At 43.1% G+C, this 20,000-nt stretch overlaps 1 protein-coding gene across 7 annotated transcripts in view; it reads right to left on the bottom strand.

Annotated features, from left to right (window-relative positions):
* Positions 1-20,000, bottom strand: part of LOC118938379 (RNA binding protein fox-1 homolog 1) — a 391,360-nt gene that overhangs the window by 61,508 nt on the left and 309,852 nt on the right. For all 7 annotated transcript variants that reach the window (XM_036942118.1, XM_036942114.1, XM_036942116.1 and 4 more), the window contains one exon: positions 8,608-8,853. In XM_036942118.1, coding sequence (XP_036798013.1) covers positions 8,608-8,853 — 246 coding nt within the window. The remainder of the gene's footprint in view (positions 1-8,607; positions 8,854-20,000) is intronic.

The raw sequence follows: 20,000 nt of genomic DNA, 5'->3' as shown, positions 1-20,000 counted from the left end.
CTCTAGGGAAGGAGGGAGGGGCAGAGGGAGAGAGAAACAGACACTGATGACTGGAGAGAACTGAGACTCTAGGGAGGGAGGGAGGGGTGGAGGGAGAGAGAAACAGACACTGATGACTGGAGAGAACTGAGACTCTAGGGAAGGAGGGAGGGGCGGAGGGAGAGAGAGAGAAACAGACACTGATGACTGGAGAGAACTGAGACTCTAGGGAGGGAGGGAGGGGCGGAGGGAGAGAGAGAGAAACAGACACTGATGACTGGAGAGAACTGAGACTCTAGGGAGGGAGGGAGGGGCGGAGGGAGATAAATTGGATTCCTAACATATTGAATATCAGATCTCTTTTATCCTCCACCCACTATAATTGATAAACCTGCGTTGCGTGTTTCCAAAAAAGCCTTTGATTTAGTTTGACATTTCACATGAATGTGGTGTAGGTGGAAAAACACATCATCAAATCAACACTAATAACTAATATACAGTTAACATGGGAAATGAGCATGTGTTTTCCTACTGTCTATATACCCTATAGACCCAGTCCTCTACTGTCTATATACCCTATAGACCCAGTCCTCTACTGTCTATATACCCTATAGACCCAGTCCTCTACTGTCTATATACCCTATAGACCCAGTCCTCTACTGTCTATATACCCTATAGACCCAGTCCTCTACTGTCTATATACCCTATAGACCCAGTCCTCTACTGTCTATATACCCTATAGACCCAGTCCTCTACTGTCTATATACCCTATAGACCTAGTCCTCTACTGTCTATATGCCCTATAGACCCAGTCCTCTACTGTCTATATACCCTATAGACCCAGTCCTCTACTGTCTATATACCCTATAGACCCAGTCCTCTACTGTCTATATACCCTATAGACCCATCCCTCTACTGTCTATATGCCCTATAGACCCAGTCTTCTACTGTCTATATATCCTATAGAGACAGACCCAGTCCTCTACTGTCTATATACCCTATAGACCCAGTCCTCTACTGTCTATATATCCTATAGACCCAGTCCTCTACTGTCTATATACCCTATAGACCCAGTCCTCTACTGTCTATATGCCCTATAGACCCAGTCCTCTACTGTCTATATATCCTATAGACCCAGTCCTCTACTGTCTATATACCCTATAGACCCAGTCCTCTACTGTCTATATACCCTATAGACCCAGTCCTCTACTGTCTATATACCCTATAGACCCAGTCCTCTACTGTCCATATGCCCTATAGACCCAGTCCTCTAATGTCTATATACCCTATAGACCCAGTCCTCTACTGTCTATATACCCTATAGACCCAGTCCTCTACGGTCTATATACCCTATAGACCCAGTCCTCTACTGTCTATATACCCTATAGACCCAGTCCTCTACTGTCTATATACCCTATAGACCCAATCCTCTACTGTCTATATACCCTATAGACCCAGTCCTCTACTGTCTATATACCCTATAGACCCAGTCCTCTACTGTCTATATACCCTATAGACCCAGTCCTCTACTGTCTATATACCCTATAGACCCAGTCCTCTACTGTCTATATACCCTATAGACCCAGTCCTCTACTGTCTATATACCCTATAGACCCAGTCCTCTACTGTCTATATACCCTATAGACCCAGTCCTCTACTGTCTATATACCCTATAGACCCAGTCCTCTACTGTCTATATACCCTATAGACCCAGTCCTCTACTGTCTATATGCCCTATAGACCCAGTCCTCTACTGTCTATATACCCTATAGACCCAGTCCTCTACTGTCTATATACCCTATAGACCCAGTCCTCTACTGTCTATATACCCTATAGACCCAGTCCTGATGTCATCAAATCAACACTAATAACTAATATACAGTTAACATGTGAAGTGAGCATGTGTTTTCCATGGGAGTGAAACAGGGGAACAACTTCAGTCTATGTAACATTTACAGTGAGCTCCAAAGGCATCGGGCCACATTGTTTTGTTGTTCTGGCTCTGTACTCCAGAACTTTGAAATGATACAAGGACTATGAGGTTAAAGTGCAGACTGTCAGCTTTAATTTGAGGGTATTTTCATCCATATTGGGTGAACCGTTTAGATATTACAGCACTTCTTGTACATAGTCCTCACATTTTAGAGGACCAAAAGTATTGAGACAAATTCACTTATATGTGTCTTAAAGTAGTTTAAAGTTTAGTATTTAGTCCCATATTTCTAGCAAACAGTGACTACATCAAGCTTGTGACTCTATAAACTGGTTGGATGTATTTGCTGTTTGTTTTGGTTGTTTCAGATTATTTGGTGCCCAATAGAAATGAAGGGTAAATAATGTATTGTGTCATTTTGGAGTCACTTTTAATGTAAATAATAACATAATATATTTCTAAACACGTCTACATTAATGTGGATGTTACCATGGTTACAGATAGACCTGAATGAATCCTGAATAATGATGAACGAGAGAGTTATAGACTCCAACCAATGTTATTGTAGAGATTGGCATCTCTTGGGGGGGGTGATATTTGTACATTTTAGGTTTCTGCATTCTTCATCAGACATGTTTAGATTTAGATTAGATTTGAAATGTTAAAAATACACTTTAGGCTTTCACGTGCAGGAAATTGTCTAAAAGGGATTGGATGTGTTGTTGCCTAATTGTTTTCTGGGTAGGTTTCTACACTACATTCCTTCCATCTACAGCATTTCTTAATATTACTCCGTTCCGTTGGCTTCGATGCCTCGTGATTGAGTTTTACTCTGTTCAAGTATTCTTATGTGTTTATTTAACTAGACAAGTTAAGAACAAATTCTTAATTATAATGACTGGCCAAACCCGGACGACTGTGATTTTGCTGTGATCTGATTGGGGGGTGTCAGTGGGCTGTCTGTGAACGCTCTGAGAGACTCTGGGTTGAGGTCCGTGATTAAGTAGTCTACAGTACTACTGCCAAGAGATGAGCTATAGGTGTACCTACCATAGGAGTCCCCTCGAAGCCTACCATGTAGCCTATATGTACGACTATGTACATACCCAGCGTCTGACAGAGTTGTAACCCAGTTTTGTTTTGTTGTAGTTGTGTCTAGGGGGGCATATTGGGGAGGGGATGCTGTTACCTCCAGGTAGGTGTTTGTCTCTCTCTCTCTCTCTCTCTCTCAATTCAATTCAAGGGGCTTTATTGGCATGGGAAACATGTGTTAACATTGCCAAAGCAAGTGAAGTAGATAATATACAAAAGTGAAATAAACAATAAAAATGAACAGTAAACATTACACATACAGAAGTTTCAAAACAATAAAGACATTATAAATGTCATTATGTATATATGCAGTGTTGTAACGATGTACACATGGTTAAAGTATAAAGGGAAAATAAACATCAATGTGTTTATTCTTCACTGGTTGACCTTTTCTTGTGGCAAAAGGTCACACATCTTGCTGGTGTGATGGCATTCTCTCTCTCTCTCTCTCTCTCTCTCTCTCTCTCTCTCTCTCTCTCTCTCTCTCTCTCTCTCCCCTCTCTCTCTCTCTCTCGCTACTTTAACAGAGAGCAGACAGTGGAGTGGGGGATGACGTCACTCTATAAACAGGCCAGCCAGATGAGGTAATCTCTCTCTACTCCCCCCACCTCTCTCTCTCTCTCTCTCTCTACTCCCCCACCTCTCTCTCTCTCTCTCTCTCTCTCTCCCTCTCTCTCTCTCTCTCTCTCTCTCTCTCTCTCTCTCTACTCCCCCCACCTCTCTCTCTCTCTCTCTCTTGCCTCGTGCCTCAACATATAGACTCAGACTATAGAGAGAGTGAGAGAAAGAGAGAGGGGGTGAGTGGGATAGAGATAGACAGAGTGGGAAAGCGGACTAAAGAAACAGGGAAAGGAGAGGGTTGATTAAGTGTGAGCGGGACGGAGACGGAGAGAGAAATATAAAGACAGACGCAGGGGCGGGGTAATGAGTGTATGAGGGGGAAAGGAGAGGGAGAGGTTTTCCAGATGTACAACTCATTTTCCTGCTCTGTGTCTTTCCTCTACTAGAGTTATGAGAAGTGTGATGCTACTCCCTCTCTCCCTCTCCCCTCTCTCATTCTCCCCTCTCTCCCTCTCCCCTCTCCTCCTTCTCCCCTCTCTCCGTCTCTCTCCCTCTCTCCTTCTCCCCTTCTCTCTTCCTCGCCCCTCTCTCCTTCTCCCCTCTCTCCTTCTCCCCTCTCTCAGTCTCTCTTCCTCTCCCTGTCTCTCTCAAATCCTCTGACTCCGTCTCTCCCCTCTCTCCCTCTCCCCTCTCTCCCTCTCCGTCTCTCTCCTTCTCCCCTCTCTCAGTCTCTCTCCCTCTGCGCGCTCTCCTTCTCTCTTCCTCTCCCCTCTCTCCGTCTCTCCTCCCTCCTCTGACTCCGTCTCTCTCTGTCTCCCCTCTCTCCTTCATCACTTCTCTTCTCCTAGTTCTCTCCTTCACCACTTCTCTTCTCCTAGTTCTCTCCTTCATCACTTCTCTTCTCCTAGTTCTCTCCTTCTCTCTTCTCTTCTCCTAGTTCTCTCCTTCACCACTTCTCTTCTCCTAGTTCTCTCCTTCACCACTTCTCTTCTCCTAGTTCTCTCCTTCACCACTTCTCTTCTCCTAGTTCTCTCCTTCACCACTTCTCTTCTCCTAGTTCTCTCCATCATCACTTCTCTTCTCCTAGTTCTCTCCTTCACCACTTCTCTTCTCCTAGTTCTCCTTCATCACTTCTCTTCTCCTAGTTCTCTCCTTCACCACTTCTCTTCTCCTAGTTCTCTCCTTCACCACTTCTCTTCTCCTAGTTCTCTCCTTCATTACTTCTCTTCTCCTAGTTCTCTCGTTCATCACTTCTCTTCTCCTAGTTCTCTCCATCATCACTTCTCTTCTCCTAGTTCTCTCCTTCACCACTTCTCTTCTCCTAGTTCTCCTTCATCACTTCTCTTCTCCTAGTTCTCTCCTTCACCACTTCTCTTCTCCTAGTTCTCTCCTTCACCACTTCTCTTCTCCTAGTTCTCTCCTTCACCACTTCTCTTCTCCTAGTTCTCTCCTTCATTACTTCTCTTCTCCTAGTTCTCTCTTTCATCACTTCTCTTCTCCTAGTTCTCTCGTTCATCACTTCTCTTCTCCTAGTTCTCTCCTTCACCACTTCTCGTCTCCTAGTTCTCCTTCATCACTTCTCTTCTCCTAGTTCTCTCCTTCACCACTTCTCTTCTCCTAGTTCTCTCCTTCACCACTTCTCTTCTCCTAGTTCTCTCCTTCACCACTTCTCTTCTCCTAGTTCTCTCCTTCATTACTTCTCTTCTCCTAGTTCTCTCTTTCATCACTTCTCTTCTCCTAGTTCTCTCCTTCATCACTTCTCTTCTCCTAGTTCTCTCGTTCATCACTTCTCTTCTCCTAGTTCTCTCCTTCATTACTTCTCTTCTCCTAGTTCTCTCCTTCTCTCTTCTCTTCTCCTAGTTCTCTCCTTCACCACTTCTGTTCTCCTAGTTCTCTCCTTCTCTCTTCTCTTCTCCTAGTTCTCTCCTTCTCTCTTCTCTTCTCCTAGTTCTCCTTCTCTCTTCTCTTCTCCTAGTTCTCCTTCTCTCTTATCTTCTCCTAGTTCTCTCCTTCCAAGCTAAAGACTAATAACACATGAATGAAACAACTTTAAAAAGACAAACAAGGAAATAAAAACTAAGCGTTTTTCTCAGTGCTTTGAGGGAGAAAATATTTCTCATTACCATGCAAACTAATACTGGATTGTATTGCACTCTGGGTGAATGGCAATATCCATATTTATGATAGAGAGAGAGAGAGAGGGATGATAAATCAAATGACTACCACAGGATGTTTGTGTCTAGACAGAAGCATTGCAAAAAACAGCTTTCAAAATCAGATGAATTCTATTAATGAAACAACGAATCAGAACACAGCTTGAGACCTGCTGTGAAGGCCTCGGATAACCTAGTGCTTTGAGGAGAATAGTGTACACTAGGTCCAATTCTGGCATCCTTGTGAAAAGTATAGTGTACACTAGGTACAAATCTGCAGCCTTGTGAAGGGTATAGTGTACACTATGTCCAAATCTGCATCCTTGTGAAGGGTATAGTGTACACTAGGTACAATTCTGCAGCCTTGTGAAGGGTATAGTGTACACTAGGTACAATTCTGCAGCCTTGTGAAGGGTATAGTGTGCACGCACGCACGCACACACACACACACACACACACACACACACACACACACGCACACACACACACACGCCTTACTATGGCCGAGACGATCTGGTGTATACAAAAGTATTATATAACAGTAATATACAACGGCAATATATAACAGTAATACAGAGCCTTCCTTATTCTGATATGGATTAAATTAATAAAAATGATTTGTCAATCTACACAATACCCCATAATGACATCACAATACCCCATAATGACATCACAATACCCCATAATGACATCACAATCCCCCATAATGACATCACAATACCCCATACTGACATCACAATACCCCATAATAACATCACTATACCCCATAATGACATCACAATACCCCATAATGACATCACAATACCCCATACTGACATCACAATACCCCATAATGACCAAATGCAAACAGTCAGTTGAGAACAAAATCTTATTTACAATGACGGCCTACACCGGCCAAGCCTGGATGACAGTGGATCAATGCACCACTTAGATCAATGTACTACTTCATTGATCGTCCTTGAGATGCTTCTACAACTTGATTGGAGAACACCTGTGGTAAATTAAATTGATTGGACATGATTTGGAAAGGCACACACCTGTCTATATAAGGTCCCACAGTTGACAGTGCATGTCAGAGCAAAAACCAAGCCATGAGGTCAAAGGAATTGACCTTAGAGCTCCAAGACAGGATTGTGTCGAGGCACAGATCTGGGGAAGGAAACCAAAAAAAGTCTGCAGCATTGAAGGTCCCCAAGATCACAATGGCCTCCATCATTCTTAAATAGAAGAAGTTTGGAACCACCAAGACTCTTCCTAGTGCTGGCCACCCGGCCAAATTGAACAATCTGGGGAGAAGGGCCTTGGTCAGGGAGGTGACCAAGAACCCGATGGTCACTCTGACAGAGCCCCAGAGTTACTCTGTGGAGATGGGAGAACCTTCCAGAAGGACAACCATCTCTGCAGCACTCCACCAATCAGGCCTTTATGGTAGAGTGGCCAGACAGAAGCCACTCCTCTGTAAAAGGCACACCACAGTCTGCTTGGTGTTTGCCAAAAGGCACCTAAAGACTCTCAGATCTCTGGTCTGATGAAAACAGTACTCTTTGGCCTGAATTCCAAGTGTCACGTCTGGAGGAAACCTGGCACCATCCCTACAGTGAAGCATGGTGGTGGCAGCATCATGCTGTGGGGATGTTTTTCAGCGACAGGAACTGGTAGACTCGTTAGGATCGAGACAAAGAAGAACGGAGCAAAGTACTGAAAGTTCCTTGATGAAAACCTGCTCCAGAGCACTCAGGACGTCACACTGGGACGAAGGTTCATCTTCCATCAGGACAACGACCCTAAGCACACAGCCAAGACAATGCATGAGTGGCTTCGGGACAAGTCTCAATGTCCTACAGCAAAGCAGCTGAATAGGCTGTTTTCTAGTGACATTCATATGGATACATCCATAACAATGAGGAAAGAAAATGTACCCTGTTGATCAGAGGAGCTAGCCAAACAACAACAGCTAACACAATCACCTCAAGAGGAAGCTAGCCAACAACAACAGCACAACACAACCACCTCAAGAGGAAGCTAGCCAACAACAACAGCACAACACAACCACCTCAAGAGGAAGCTAGCCAACAACAACAGCACAACACAACCACCTCAAGAGGAGCTAGCCAAACAACAACAGCTAACACAACCACCTCAAGAGGAAGCTAGCCAACAACAACAGCACAACACAACCACCTCAAGAGGAAGCTAGCCAACAACAACAGCACAACACAACCACCTCAAGAGGAGCTAGCCAAACAACAACAGCTAACACAACCACCTCAAGAGGAGCTAGCCAACAACAACAGCACAACACAACCACTTCAAGCAGAAGCTGGAAAGACTGTAAACTAGCCACACTTCATTTTGTTTTACCCCTTTTTTCCATTTCCATGTCTTTGTTTTAGGTTTATCCCATAAAAAATGATGCCATCTGATTCATGATTTCGACGGGCTGAGAAACGCTGCCTGCCCGCAGGTCTTGTCCCGACTCCCGACACGTTCATTACTATGCGACAGCTGGAGATCGAATTTAAATATTGAAACAATGTTGTAAATGTCAGACAGACAGACAGCAAGGTTGATATAAATCTCCGCTGTTGAAAACTAAATGTTAGTCTTAAAGAAATGTGAGATAATGTCTAGATGCCTTTTGTAGGGGAGATCAAGTTTATAAATTGCCTGGCTGGGCTGATGAGATAGTGGATTGCGCAGTCAGATGGAACAGAGTAAATGGGCATTTTAACATTATAGATTTAGCCGGTGCTAACCAATCAGCATTCAGGATTAGACCCACCTGTTGTATAAAATAGTAATATATAACTGTAATATATAACATTAATATACAGTATGCCAGTAACAGTAATATATTCAAGATGTTGTAATGAAGTAGAGATGTCTTACTGTGGCTGTGGCTGAGACGGTCTGTATGCTGGTGTCCTGTCCACTCTGTTCACTGTGGTTCTGTGAAGTGGGGTACATGTTGAGGGGGTGTTCGCTGACGGGGGGCTGTCCTGTGTAGTCGGGGGGCGCAGGGTGAGGGTGTGAGGCGGTGAACTCAGCGGGCAGGCCGTTCTGAGGGGGGGCGAATTGGGCAGAGGGGTACGGCTGAGTCCTGGAGTCTGGAGGGGGAGGGGCCTCCTGGTTACCCTGCAGGGGGAGAGGAGGGAGAGAGGGGGAGAGAGTAGGTACCAGACCAGATTGAACAATTAATACAAAAAAGTTAGCCAGTCATCCATTCAGTCAGCCAGTAAGTCAACCAGCCAGCCAGTCAACCAGCCAGCCAGTCAGGTCAGTAAGTCAACCAGCCAGTCAACCAGCCAGCCAGTCAACCAACCAGCCAGTCAGGTCAGTAAGTCAACCAGCCAGCCAGTCAACCAACCAGCCAGCCAGGTCAGCAAGTCAACCAGCCAGTCAACCAACCAGCCAGTCAGGTCAGTAACTCAACCAGCCAGTCAACCAACCAGCCAGTCAACCATTCAGTCAACCAGCCAATCAATCAACCAACCATCCAGTCAGGTCAGTAAGTCAACCAACCAGCCAGTCAATCAATAAGCCAGCCAAACCAGCCAGCTAACCAATCAGTCAGTAGGACAGCAATACAGTCAATCAATAAGCCAGTCAGCCAACCGGCTAACTAGCCAACCAGTTAGTCAGGTCAGTCTCATAGTGATTTGTAGCATGATAAACCAATAACTACTGTGGATGCTCAGACACACTCCATTCATTCATTACTACACACACACTCCCAATAAGAAGCCTCTCTGAGTACTACAGCAGCCACCTCCAGAAAGGTCCTGAATTAAAATACGAAGAAGCATGAGGACAATGCAAACACTTTGTGTGTGTGTGTGTGTGTGTGTGTGTGTGTGTGTGTGTGTGTGTGTGTGTCTGTGTGTGTGTGTGGTGCTACTCTGTAAAATGTGTCCTTGTTTAAAACCCACTTCGGCTCTTCCAAGCAGTTTAGTCACCTCAACTTGCTCAATTTCCAAATTATTTATTGCAAGATTTAGTTTAGGGTTTAGTGAATGATTTGCCCATTAAACAAAGGCACCTTATTCCCTATATAGTTCACTACTTTCACACCACCATATATTAAACTAGCAGGCTTCTCTCACACCACCATCTATTATACTAGCAGGCTTCTCTCACACCACCATCTATTATACTAGCAGGCTTCTCCTACACCACCATCTATTATACTAGCAGGCTTCTCCTACACCACCATCTATTTTACTAGCAGGCTTCTCTCACACCACCATCTATTATACTAGCAGGCTTCTCCTACACCACCATCTATTATACTAGCAGGCTTCTCTCACACCACCATCTATTATACTAGCAGGCTTCTCTCACACCACCATCTATTATACTAGGAGGCTTCTCCTACACCACCATCTATTTTACTAGCAGGCTGCTCTCACACCACCATCTATTATACTAGCAGGCTTCTCTTACATCACCATCTATTTTACTAGCAGGCTTCTCTCACACCACCATCTATTATACTAGCAGGCTTCTCCTAAACCACCATCTATTATACTAGCAGGCTTCTCCTACACCACCATCTATTATCCTAGCAGGCTTCTCCTACACCACCATCTATTATACTAGCAGGCTTCTCTCACACCACCATCTATTATACTAGCAGGCTTCTCCTACACCACCATCTATTATACTAGCAGGCTTCTCTCACACCATCTATTATACTAGCAGGCTTCTCCTACACCACCATCTATTATACTAGCAGGCTTCTCCTACACCACCATCTATTATACTAGCAGGCTTCTCCTACACCACCATCTATTATACTAGCAGGCTTCTCCTACACCACCATCTATTATACTAGCAGGCTTCTCCTACACCACTATCTATTATACTAGCAGGCTTCTCCTACACCACCATCTATTATACTAGCAGGCTTCTCTCACACCACCATCTATTATACTAGCAGGCTTCTCCTACACCACCATCTATTTTACTAGCAGGCTTCTCTCACACCACCATCTATTATACTAGCAGGCTTCTCCTACACCACCATCTATTTTACTAGCAGGCTTCTCTCACACCACCATCTATTATACTAGCAGGCTTCTCCTACACCACCATCTATTTTACTAGCAGGCTTCTCTCACACCACCATCTATTATACTAGCAGGCTTCTCCTACACCACCATCTATTTTACTAGCAGGCTTCTCTCACACCACTATCTATTACACTAGCAGGCTTCTCCTACACCACCATCTATTATACTAGCAGGCTTCTCTCACACCACCATCTATTATACTAGCAGGCTTCTCTCACACCACCATCTATTATACTAGCAGGCTTCTCCTACACCACCATCTATTATACTAGCAGGCTTCTCTCACACCACCATCTATTATACTAGCAGGCTTCTCTCACACCACCATCTATTATACTAGCAGGCTTCTCCTACACCACCATCTATTATACTAGCAGGCTTCTCTCACACCACCATCTATTATACTAGCAGGCTTCTCTCACACCACCATCTATTATACTAGCAGGCTTCTCCTACACCACCATCTATTATACTAGCAGGCTTCTCCTACACCACCATCTATTTTACTAGCAGGCTTCTCTCACACCACCATCTATTATACTAGCAGGCTTCTCCTACACCACCATCTATTTTACTAGCAGGCTTCTCTCACACCACCATCTATTATACTAGCAGGCTTCTCCTACACCACCATCTATTATACTAGCAGGCTTCTCTCACACCACCATCTATTATACTAGCAGGCTTCTCCTACACCACCATCTATTATACTAGCAGGCTTCTCCTACACCACCATCTATTATACTAGCAGGCTTCTCTCACACCACCATCTATTATACTAGCAGGCTTCTCTCACACCACCATCTATTATACTAGCAGGCTTCTCCTACACCACCATCTATTATACTAGCAGGCTTCTCCTACACCACCATCTATTATACTAGCAGGCTTCTCTCACACCACCATATATTATACTAGCAGGCTTCTCTCACACCACCATCTATTATACTAGCAGGCTTCTCTCACACCACCATCTATTATACTAGCAGGCTTCTCCTAAACCACCATCTATTATACTAGCAGGCTTCTCTCACACCACCATCTATTATACTAGCAGGCTTCTCCTACACCACCATCTATTATACTAGCAGGCTTCTCCTACACCACCATCTATTATACTAGCAGGCTTCTCCTACACCACCATCTATTATACTAGCAGGCTTCTCCTACACCACCATCTATTATACTAGCAGGCTTCTCCTACACCACCATCTATTATACTAGCAGGCTTCTCCTACACCACCATCTATTATACTAGCAGGCTTCTCCTACACCACCATCTATTTTACTAGCAGGCTTCTCTCCCACCACCATCTATTATACTAGCAGGCTTCTCCTACACCACCATCTATTATACTAGCAGGCTTCTCTCACACCACCATCTATTATACTAGCAGGCTTCTCCTACACCACCATCTATTATACTAGCAGGCTTCTCCTACACCACCATCTATTATACTAGCAGGCTTCTCTCACACCACCATCTATTATACTAGCAGGCTTCTCTCACACCACCATCTATTATACTAGCAGGCTTCTCCTACACCACCATCTATTATACTAGCAGGCTTCTCTCACACCACCATCTATTATACTAGCAGGCTTCTCCTACACCACCATCTATTTTACTAGCAGGCTTCTCTCACACCACCATCTATTATACTAGCAGGCTTCTCCTACACCACCATCTATTATACTAGCAGGCTTCTCTCACACCACCATCTATTATACTAGCAGGCTTCTCCTACACCACCATCTATTATACTAGCAGGCTTCTCCTACACCACCATCTATTATACTAGCAGGCTTCTCCTACACCACCATCTATTATACTAGCAGGCTTCTCTCACACCACCATCTATTATACTAGCAGGCTTCTCCTACACCACCATCTATTATACTAGCAGGCTTCTCCTACACCACCATCTATTATACTAGCAGGCTTCTCCTACACCACCATATATTATACTAGCAGGCTTCTCTCACACCACCATCTATTATACTAGCAGGCTTCTCCCACACCACCATCTATTATACTAGCAGGCTTCTCTCACACCACCATCTATTATACTAGCAGGCTTCTCCTACACCACCATCTATTATACTAGCAGGCTTCTCTCACACCACCATCTATTATACTAGCAGGCTTCTCTCACACCACCATCTATTATACTAGCAGGCTTCTCTCACACCACCATCTATTATACTAGCAGGCTTCTCCTACACCACCATCTATTATACTAGCAGGCTTCTCCTACACCACCATCTATTATACTAGCAGGCTTCTCCTACACCACCATCTATTATACTAGCAGGCTTCTCTCACACCACCATCTATTATACTAGCAGGCTTCTCTCACACCACCATCTATTATACTAGCAGGCTTCTCCTACACCACCATCTATTATACTAGCAGGCTTCTCTCACACCACCATCTATTATACTACCAGGCTTCTCCTACACCACCATCTATTATACTAGGAGGCTTCTCTTCATGGGCAAAGTCTTCTTGAATAGCGACTTGGTCTCAACTCGCTGTGCGGTAAATGAACAACCGTTTCTTTTTGAAGGGACAGACTTTATTATTACGACTCAATTATTAACGGTACAATAATCAAATAATCAAATAATCAATATACTGTTAATAATTAAGCCAAATAATAAAAAGTTGACCAATGGGTCAATGTTGAGTCTGTTGTTGATAGTGGAAATTAGGTCCATTACTGGTGTCAAATTACAAATAAACCCCTTACCACCCTCAAGGTAATCCTGTTGAGCGACCCAATAGGACGTTATTGGACATGTTAGGCACACGAGACAAGAGAGAAAGAAGAGTGGAGGCATTACGGGACCGTGTTTGGGACCGTGTTTGTGACCGTGTTCGGAGCTACTGTTTAACTTCTTGGTGACAGAGTATTTTCACGTCCGGATGCAATGCATGCCCAAATTCAACTGCCTGCTACTCATCCCCAGAAGATAATATATGCATATTAGTAGTAGATTTGGATAGAAAACACTCTGAAGTTTCTAAAACTGTTTGAATCATGTCTGTGAGTATAACAGAACTTATGTTACAGACAAAACCCCAAAAAAAGAGAGAGAGTCAGAGAGAGAGAGAGTCAGAGAGAGAGAGAGAGAGAGAAAGAGGGACAGAGAGGGGGAGAGAGAGAGAGAGAGAGATCCGAAGAAAGAGAGTTCCGGAGTTCCAAATTGAGCAGCTGCTGAAAAATGAGCTCCTGTATATATTGAGATTTAAATGGTTTTTTAGAGTGAAGTACATCGAAAAAATCAAAAGAAAACTGCAAGACTCAATAGAAGACAATACAAGCAACAAACCAAAAAGACAGGATTTTGAAAAAAGGATTTTGAAAAAAGTAACTATTTTTCATAAACTTATACAGTTATCTTAGCTAGCTGAATTGTTAGCTGAATTGTTTACATGTTGCTAAGCAGTTGCTAGGGACTCTCCTGGAAGAAGCTAGCTAGCTTACAAAGAATAACAAAAAAAATATCTAGTTAACAGAAGAAAGGAAGACAAAATAAGGACAAAATAAGGACAGAAGAAAAAGGAAAAGAAAAAAGGACAACAAAGTGAAACAGTCCTCTGAAGAAACAAGAGAGCATTATACAAGAAACAGCACTTCTATTGCAACATTGTAGCCAACATCACCAGCGTTGCTATGGAAATTGTTTACCCACCAGACATCCAAACAGAGAAAGCTAAGAAAAGTTTCAAAGGTTTGTTGATGGGACAGAACCATGAATGCCTGTTTGCAGATCTTACCAGTTACAAAACAAGAGCAAATTTAATTTTTAATACCAATCGAGGGAACATATGGAAAAAGGTTATTTGCAACCATTTCCCTTTCTCAAAAAAGAGGGGCATCAGCCAAGGATGTCAGATCAGCATTTTTGAAGAAGCTGACCAGAGCAACACATATCAAACAGTAAACTTATATAATAATGGAACTGTATTGATACAAGGCAATGATTCAAGCCTCCAGGCTTTTGAGAATAGGTTTGCTACCCTAAAAGAAGACGCTGACATCATCTCAGAAAATGAGGAAAAAGTCAAGGAGGGAGATGGAGAAAAGCAGACCCCAATGGTCTCTGTGACCCAGCAGGAAGCCCTCAACGTCCCTTTACCTACCTCACCTGCAGCAGACAGAGTCAAGGACATGACAATTTCAATAAGAACACCTTCTATGCAACGTTTCCACAACACCCTCTCTCTAGTCGAAGCAGAGGTCATAGAACTCAGAGAGAAGAAGCTTCAAGAGGAGGACACTGTCCAGAAACTCAAAGAAGAGATGAAACAGTTCAGGGAGGAGAGCAGAGCATCCATAGCTAAATTAGAAAGCAGAATGGACAAGCTGAGTCAGACAAATGATGACCTCAGAGACCATCTGAGCACAACTAGAAAGGAGCTCGAACAAAAAGAGAGGTACATTGACACCCTCAACCGGCAGAGAGTCATTGTGTCCTCTGCATCTAGAAAACATGTCCACCAGCTTGGTACAACACAAGCAGAACCTGAGACCAGCATGGCCTCCACTACACAGCCGGATGACACTGCACCAGCCTACCAGTCTGCTCCAGCCCAGGTCAACCTACCAGCCTCTCAGTCTGCTCCAGCCCAGGTCAACCTACCAGCCTCCCAGTCTGCTCCAGCCCAGGTCAGAATACCAGCCTCCCAGTCTGCTCCAGCCCAGGTTAACCTACCAGCCTCCCAGTCTGCTCCAGCCCAGGTCAACCTACCAGCCTCCCAGTCTGCTCCAGCCCAGGTCAGAATACCAGCCTCCCAGTCTGCTCCAGCCCAGGTTAACCTACCAGCCTCCCAGTCTGCTCCAGCCCAGGTCAGAATACCAGCCTCCCAGTCTGCTCCACCCAGACAATCACCCACAACTGCAATTCTAATTGATTCAAATGGGAAGTTCTTAGTCCAGGAAAGATTATTCCCTAGACACCAGGTGTATAAGTTCTGGTGTCCTACAACTGAGAGTGCAATGCAGCTACTCAGTCAGACCAGGATTGACACCCCTGACAACATCATCATCCACACTGGCACAAACGACCTTCATGCCAAAGGTGAAAATGTATCTGGGGCAGTGAGAAGAGTGGCAGAACGGGCACAGGCTATGTTCCCAACAACCAATATAGTTGTGTCCACCCTCCTACCAAGAAAAGACTTCCCAGAAAAGTTGATCGACAAAATAAATCAACAGATCACTGTGGACTGTGCCTCACTGCTCAACGTCAGAACGGCTCACCACCCCACTCTGACATGTCAACACTTATATGATAATATACATCTTGATCAGGACAGTATCAGAACCTTTGCCAAGGACCTAAAAGATGCAACACTTGGCAGGGACCCACACACCCATCACCCCAGCAACAAAGGTCCCCCGCCCCACCTTCTGAAACAACAGTACCTCCACCATCCCGAGGAGAAAAGAGCCAGACATGGCTTATTACAGCACAGCTCTACTAGACCAGGCCCAACACAGCACAGCTCTACTAGACCAGGCCCAACACAGCACAGCTCTACTAGACCCGGCCCATCACAACACAGCTCTACTAGACCTGGCCCATCACAACAAAGCTCTACTAGACCTGGCCCATCACAACACAGCTCTACTAGACCTGGCCCATCACAACACAGCTCTACTAGACCTGGCCCATCACAACAAAGCTCTACTAGACCCGGCCCATCACAACACAGCTCTACTAGACCCGGCCCATCACAACACAGCTCTACTAGACCCGGCCCATCACAACGCAGCTCTACTAGACCCGGCCCATCACAACACAGCTCTACTAGACCTGTCCCATCACAACACAGCTCTACTAGACCCAGCCCATCACAACACAGCTCTGACCACTACTCCAGGGTCGGTCAGAACACTGCCCTTCAGGGAAGTAGACCACATGATGCAGTCCACACCATGTATCAATTAGATCGTCAGCCTACATATGCTGAGGTAACCTCTGGCAGAAGACCCCTAGAACAATCAGAGATAGGAGAGGTGCGCCAACTACTGCAACTAATATGCAGACTACTGAGCTAGACAGTCCCTTTAATTCACACACGGGCACGCACGCGCACACACACACACACAAACACACAGGGTTGCAGATTGCACATAACATAAGTACAATGCAATCTTATTCCATTCTTATTCATTTGTTTACAAATATTCCTAAATGTATTGACACCGGTATTATAATAATTATTATATGTAATGGTGTGTGTGTGTGTGTGTGTGTGTGCGCGTGTGTGTGTATGTATGTATGTATGTGTGTATATGTGTATGTGCATGTATGTGTGTATGTATATATATATATATATATATATGTATGTGTATGTGTATATATATGTATATATATATGTATGTATGTATGTATGCGTGTGTGTATGTATGTGTGTGTGTGTGTGTGTATGTATATATGTATGTATATATGTATGTATATGTGTATATATGTATGTATATATATGTATATGTGTATGTGTGTATGTATATATATGTATATATACATATATATATATATTTTTTTTTTTCGATGTACTTTACTCAAACCAGTGAATATCACTTATTATAAATGAGATCATTAACTATCAGCTCTTGGAATATCCAGGGCCTATACTCTTCACATTTTGGTTATAAAACAACTAATCCAGAATTGATTAAAAACATCAAGGGACAGGACATCATAATCCTACTGGAAACATGGTGTCGTGGAGACATAGATACTCAGTGTCCCTCAGGCTATAGAGAAAGTTTACTACCATCAATCAAACATAAAAATGTTAAACGGGGCCGAGACTCAGGTGGAATCATCATTTGGCATAAGCAGGACTTAGCACTGAATGAAATGAAAAAAGGTACCACTCACATTTGGCTAAAACTTAACAAAGGTACAATCTATTGTGACAATGATGTATACATATGTGCAGCTTATGCTCCTCCTTCAGATTCATCATATTATGATGATCAGTTTTTTGACAATCTCCAGACAGAAATCATTACATTTCAGGCGCAGGGTAAAGTGCTTCTTTGTGGAGATTTCAATGCAAGAACAGGTTCTGAGCCTGACTACACTGATGCGGGAGGTAACCACCACATATTTGGACACCCCTCCTTGTACAGTAGCCCTATTATAAATAATAGAAACAGTCCTGACCAAATACTGAACAAAAATGGAAAAGAGTTAGTACATCTCTGTCGAGCCTTAGGCCTGTACATGCTTAATGGTAGAATCAGAGGGGACTCTTTAGGTCAGTTTACTTACTGCTCAGCTCTTGGGACAAGTGTAGTCGATTATGCCATCACTGACATTGACCCCTCCTCCATTAGTGCATTCACTGTCAGACCACAGACACCATTGTCAGATCACAGTCAGATCAACGTGTTTCTGAAGAAATTAACCGGCAATATTCATTCAAAAAAACAGCCCAATAAACTTTACAACATAAACCAATCGTTCAGATGGGCTCCAAACAGTGCAGAGGCATTCATTGAAACATTGAACTCAAATGAAATGATGAACTCTATACAGTTTTTCAATAACTCACAGTACCAAAACAATAAAGATGGTGTCAATTCAGCTACCCAAAACATCAACTGCATATTCCAAAAAGCAGCATCGAAAGCAAATTTGAGAAAACCAAAGCAATGCAACATCAGAAGCAAAAATCAAAATGTTACTGACAAATGGTTTGATAATGAATGTAAAACAATTAGAAAACACCTAAGACAAATGTCAAACAAAAAACATAAGCAGCAAAACAACCCAGAGCTACGATATGAATACTTTGAAACTCTGAAACAGTATAAACAAACACTGAAATGCAAGAAATTGAATTATACCAACAAGACACTTGATGAAATTGAAAACGCAATTGACCAAAATCAGTTCTGGGACATGTGGAACAATTTAAGCACAACAAAGCCACAAGAATTAGCCATACAAGATGTAGGAATTTGGAAAACTTACTTTGATAATCTATACAAAAACATCCCACAAAAAGACTTAAACCAGAACCAATTAGAAATTAAAGAAAAATTGAACATCCTGGAATCAGTCATTAAAAACAACCAAAATCCATTAGATTACCCAATAACCCAACAAGAACTAAATGAAAAGCTAAAATCTATTAAATCAAAAAAGGCTTGTGGTGTAGACAACATCAGAAATGAAATGCTGAAAAACAGCACACCTGAGTTGCAAAATGCTGTGCTTAAATTGTTCAACATGGTTTTAACTTCTGGCTGCTTCCCTGATGTCTGGAACCAGGGGCTCATCTCCCCTATCCACAAAAGTGGAGACAAATCAGACCCCAATAATTACAGGGGAATTTGCGTCAACAGTAACTTGGGAAAGATTTTCTGTAGCATTTTGAATTCAAGAATTCAAACCTTTCTTCAAGAAAAAAATGTAATAAGTAAATGTCAAATTGGCTTTCTCCCTAACCATCGCACTACTGACCATATATACACCTTACACACACTAATTAATAAACACGTCCACCAAAAAAAAGAGGGCAAAATCTTTGCTTGCTTTATTGACTTTAAAAAAGCATTTGATTCGATTTGGCATGAAGGGCTATTCTACAAAATTCTACAAAGTGGGCTTGGTGGTAAGGTGTATGACTTAATAAAATGTATGTACACAAAAAACAAGTGTGCAATAAAAATCAAAAACCAAAGAACAGAATTTTTTTCACAATGTCGAGGTGTGAGACAAGGCTGCAATTTGAGTCCAAATCTTTTCAACATTTATATCAATGAATTAGCAGACATGTTGGACCAATCTCCAGCCCCAGGACTCACACTATTTGACACAGAGGTGAAATACCTGCTATATGCTGATGACTTGGTACTTCTATCACCAACCAAAGAAGGTCTTCAACAAAACATTAATATTCTGGAGCAATATTGCCATAATTGGGCCCTGGCAGTAAATTTCCAAAAAACTAAAATCATGATTTTCCAAAAAAAACCCAGATGTCAGAAACACAAATGTAAATTCACCCTGAACAACACCTTAATTGAACACACAAAACATTACACCTACCTTGGTCTGACCATATCTGCATCGGGAAACTTTAATATGGCAGTGAAGGCACTCAAAGAAAAAGCCCGCAGAGCAATGTATGCAATAAAAATGAAATTATTCAAAATCAACATCCCAATTAGAATTTGGAC

Source organism: Oncorhynchus mykiss, chromosome 13 (assembly GCF_013265735.2).
Source record: "Oncorhynchus mykiss isolate Arlee chromosome 13, USDA_OmykA_1.1, whole genome shotgun sequence".
Taxonomy (NCBI): domain Eukaryota; kingdom Metazoa; phylum Chordata; class Actinopteri; order Salmoniformes; family Salmonidae; genus Oncorhynchus; species Oncorhynchus mykiss.
Note: the sequence above shows the minus strand (reverse complement) of the source record. Positions and strands in the feature narration are given on the sequence as shown.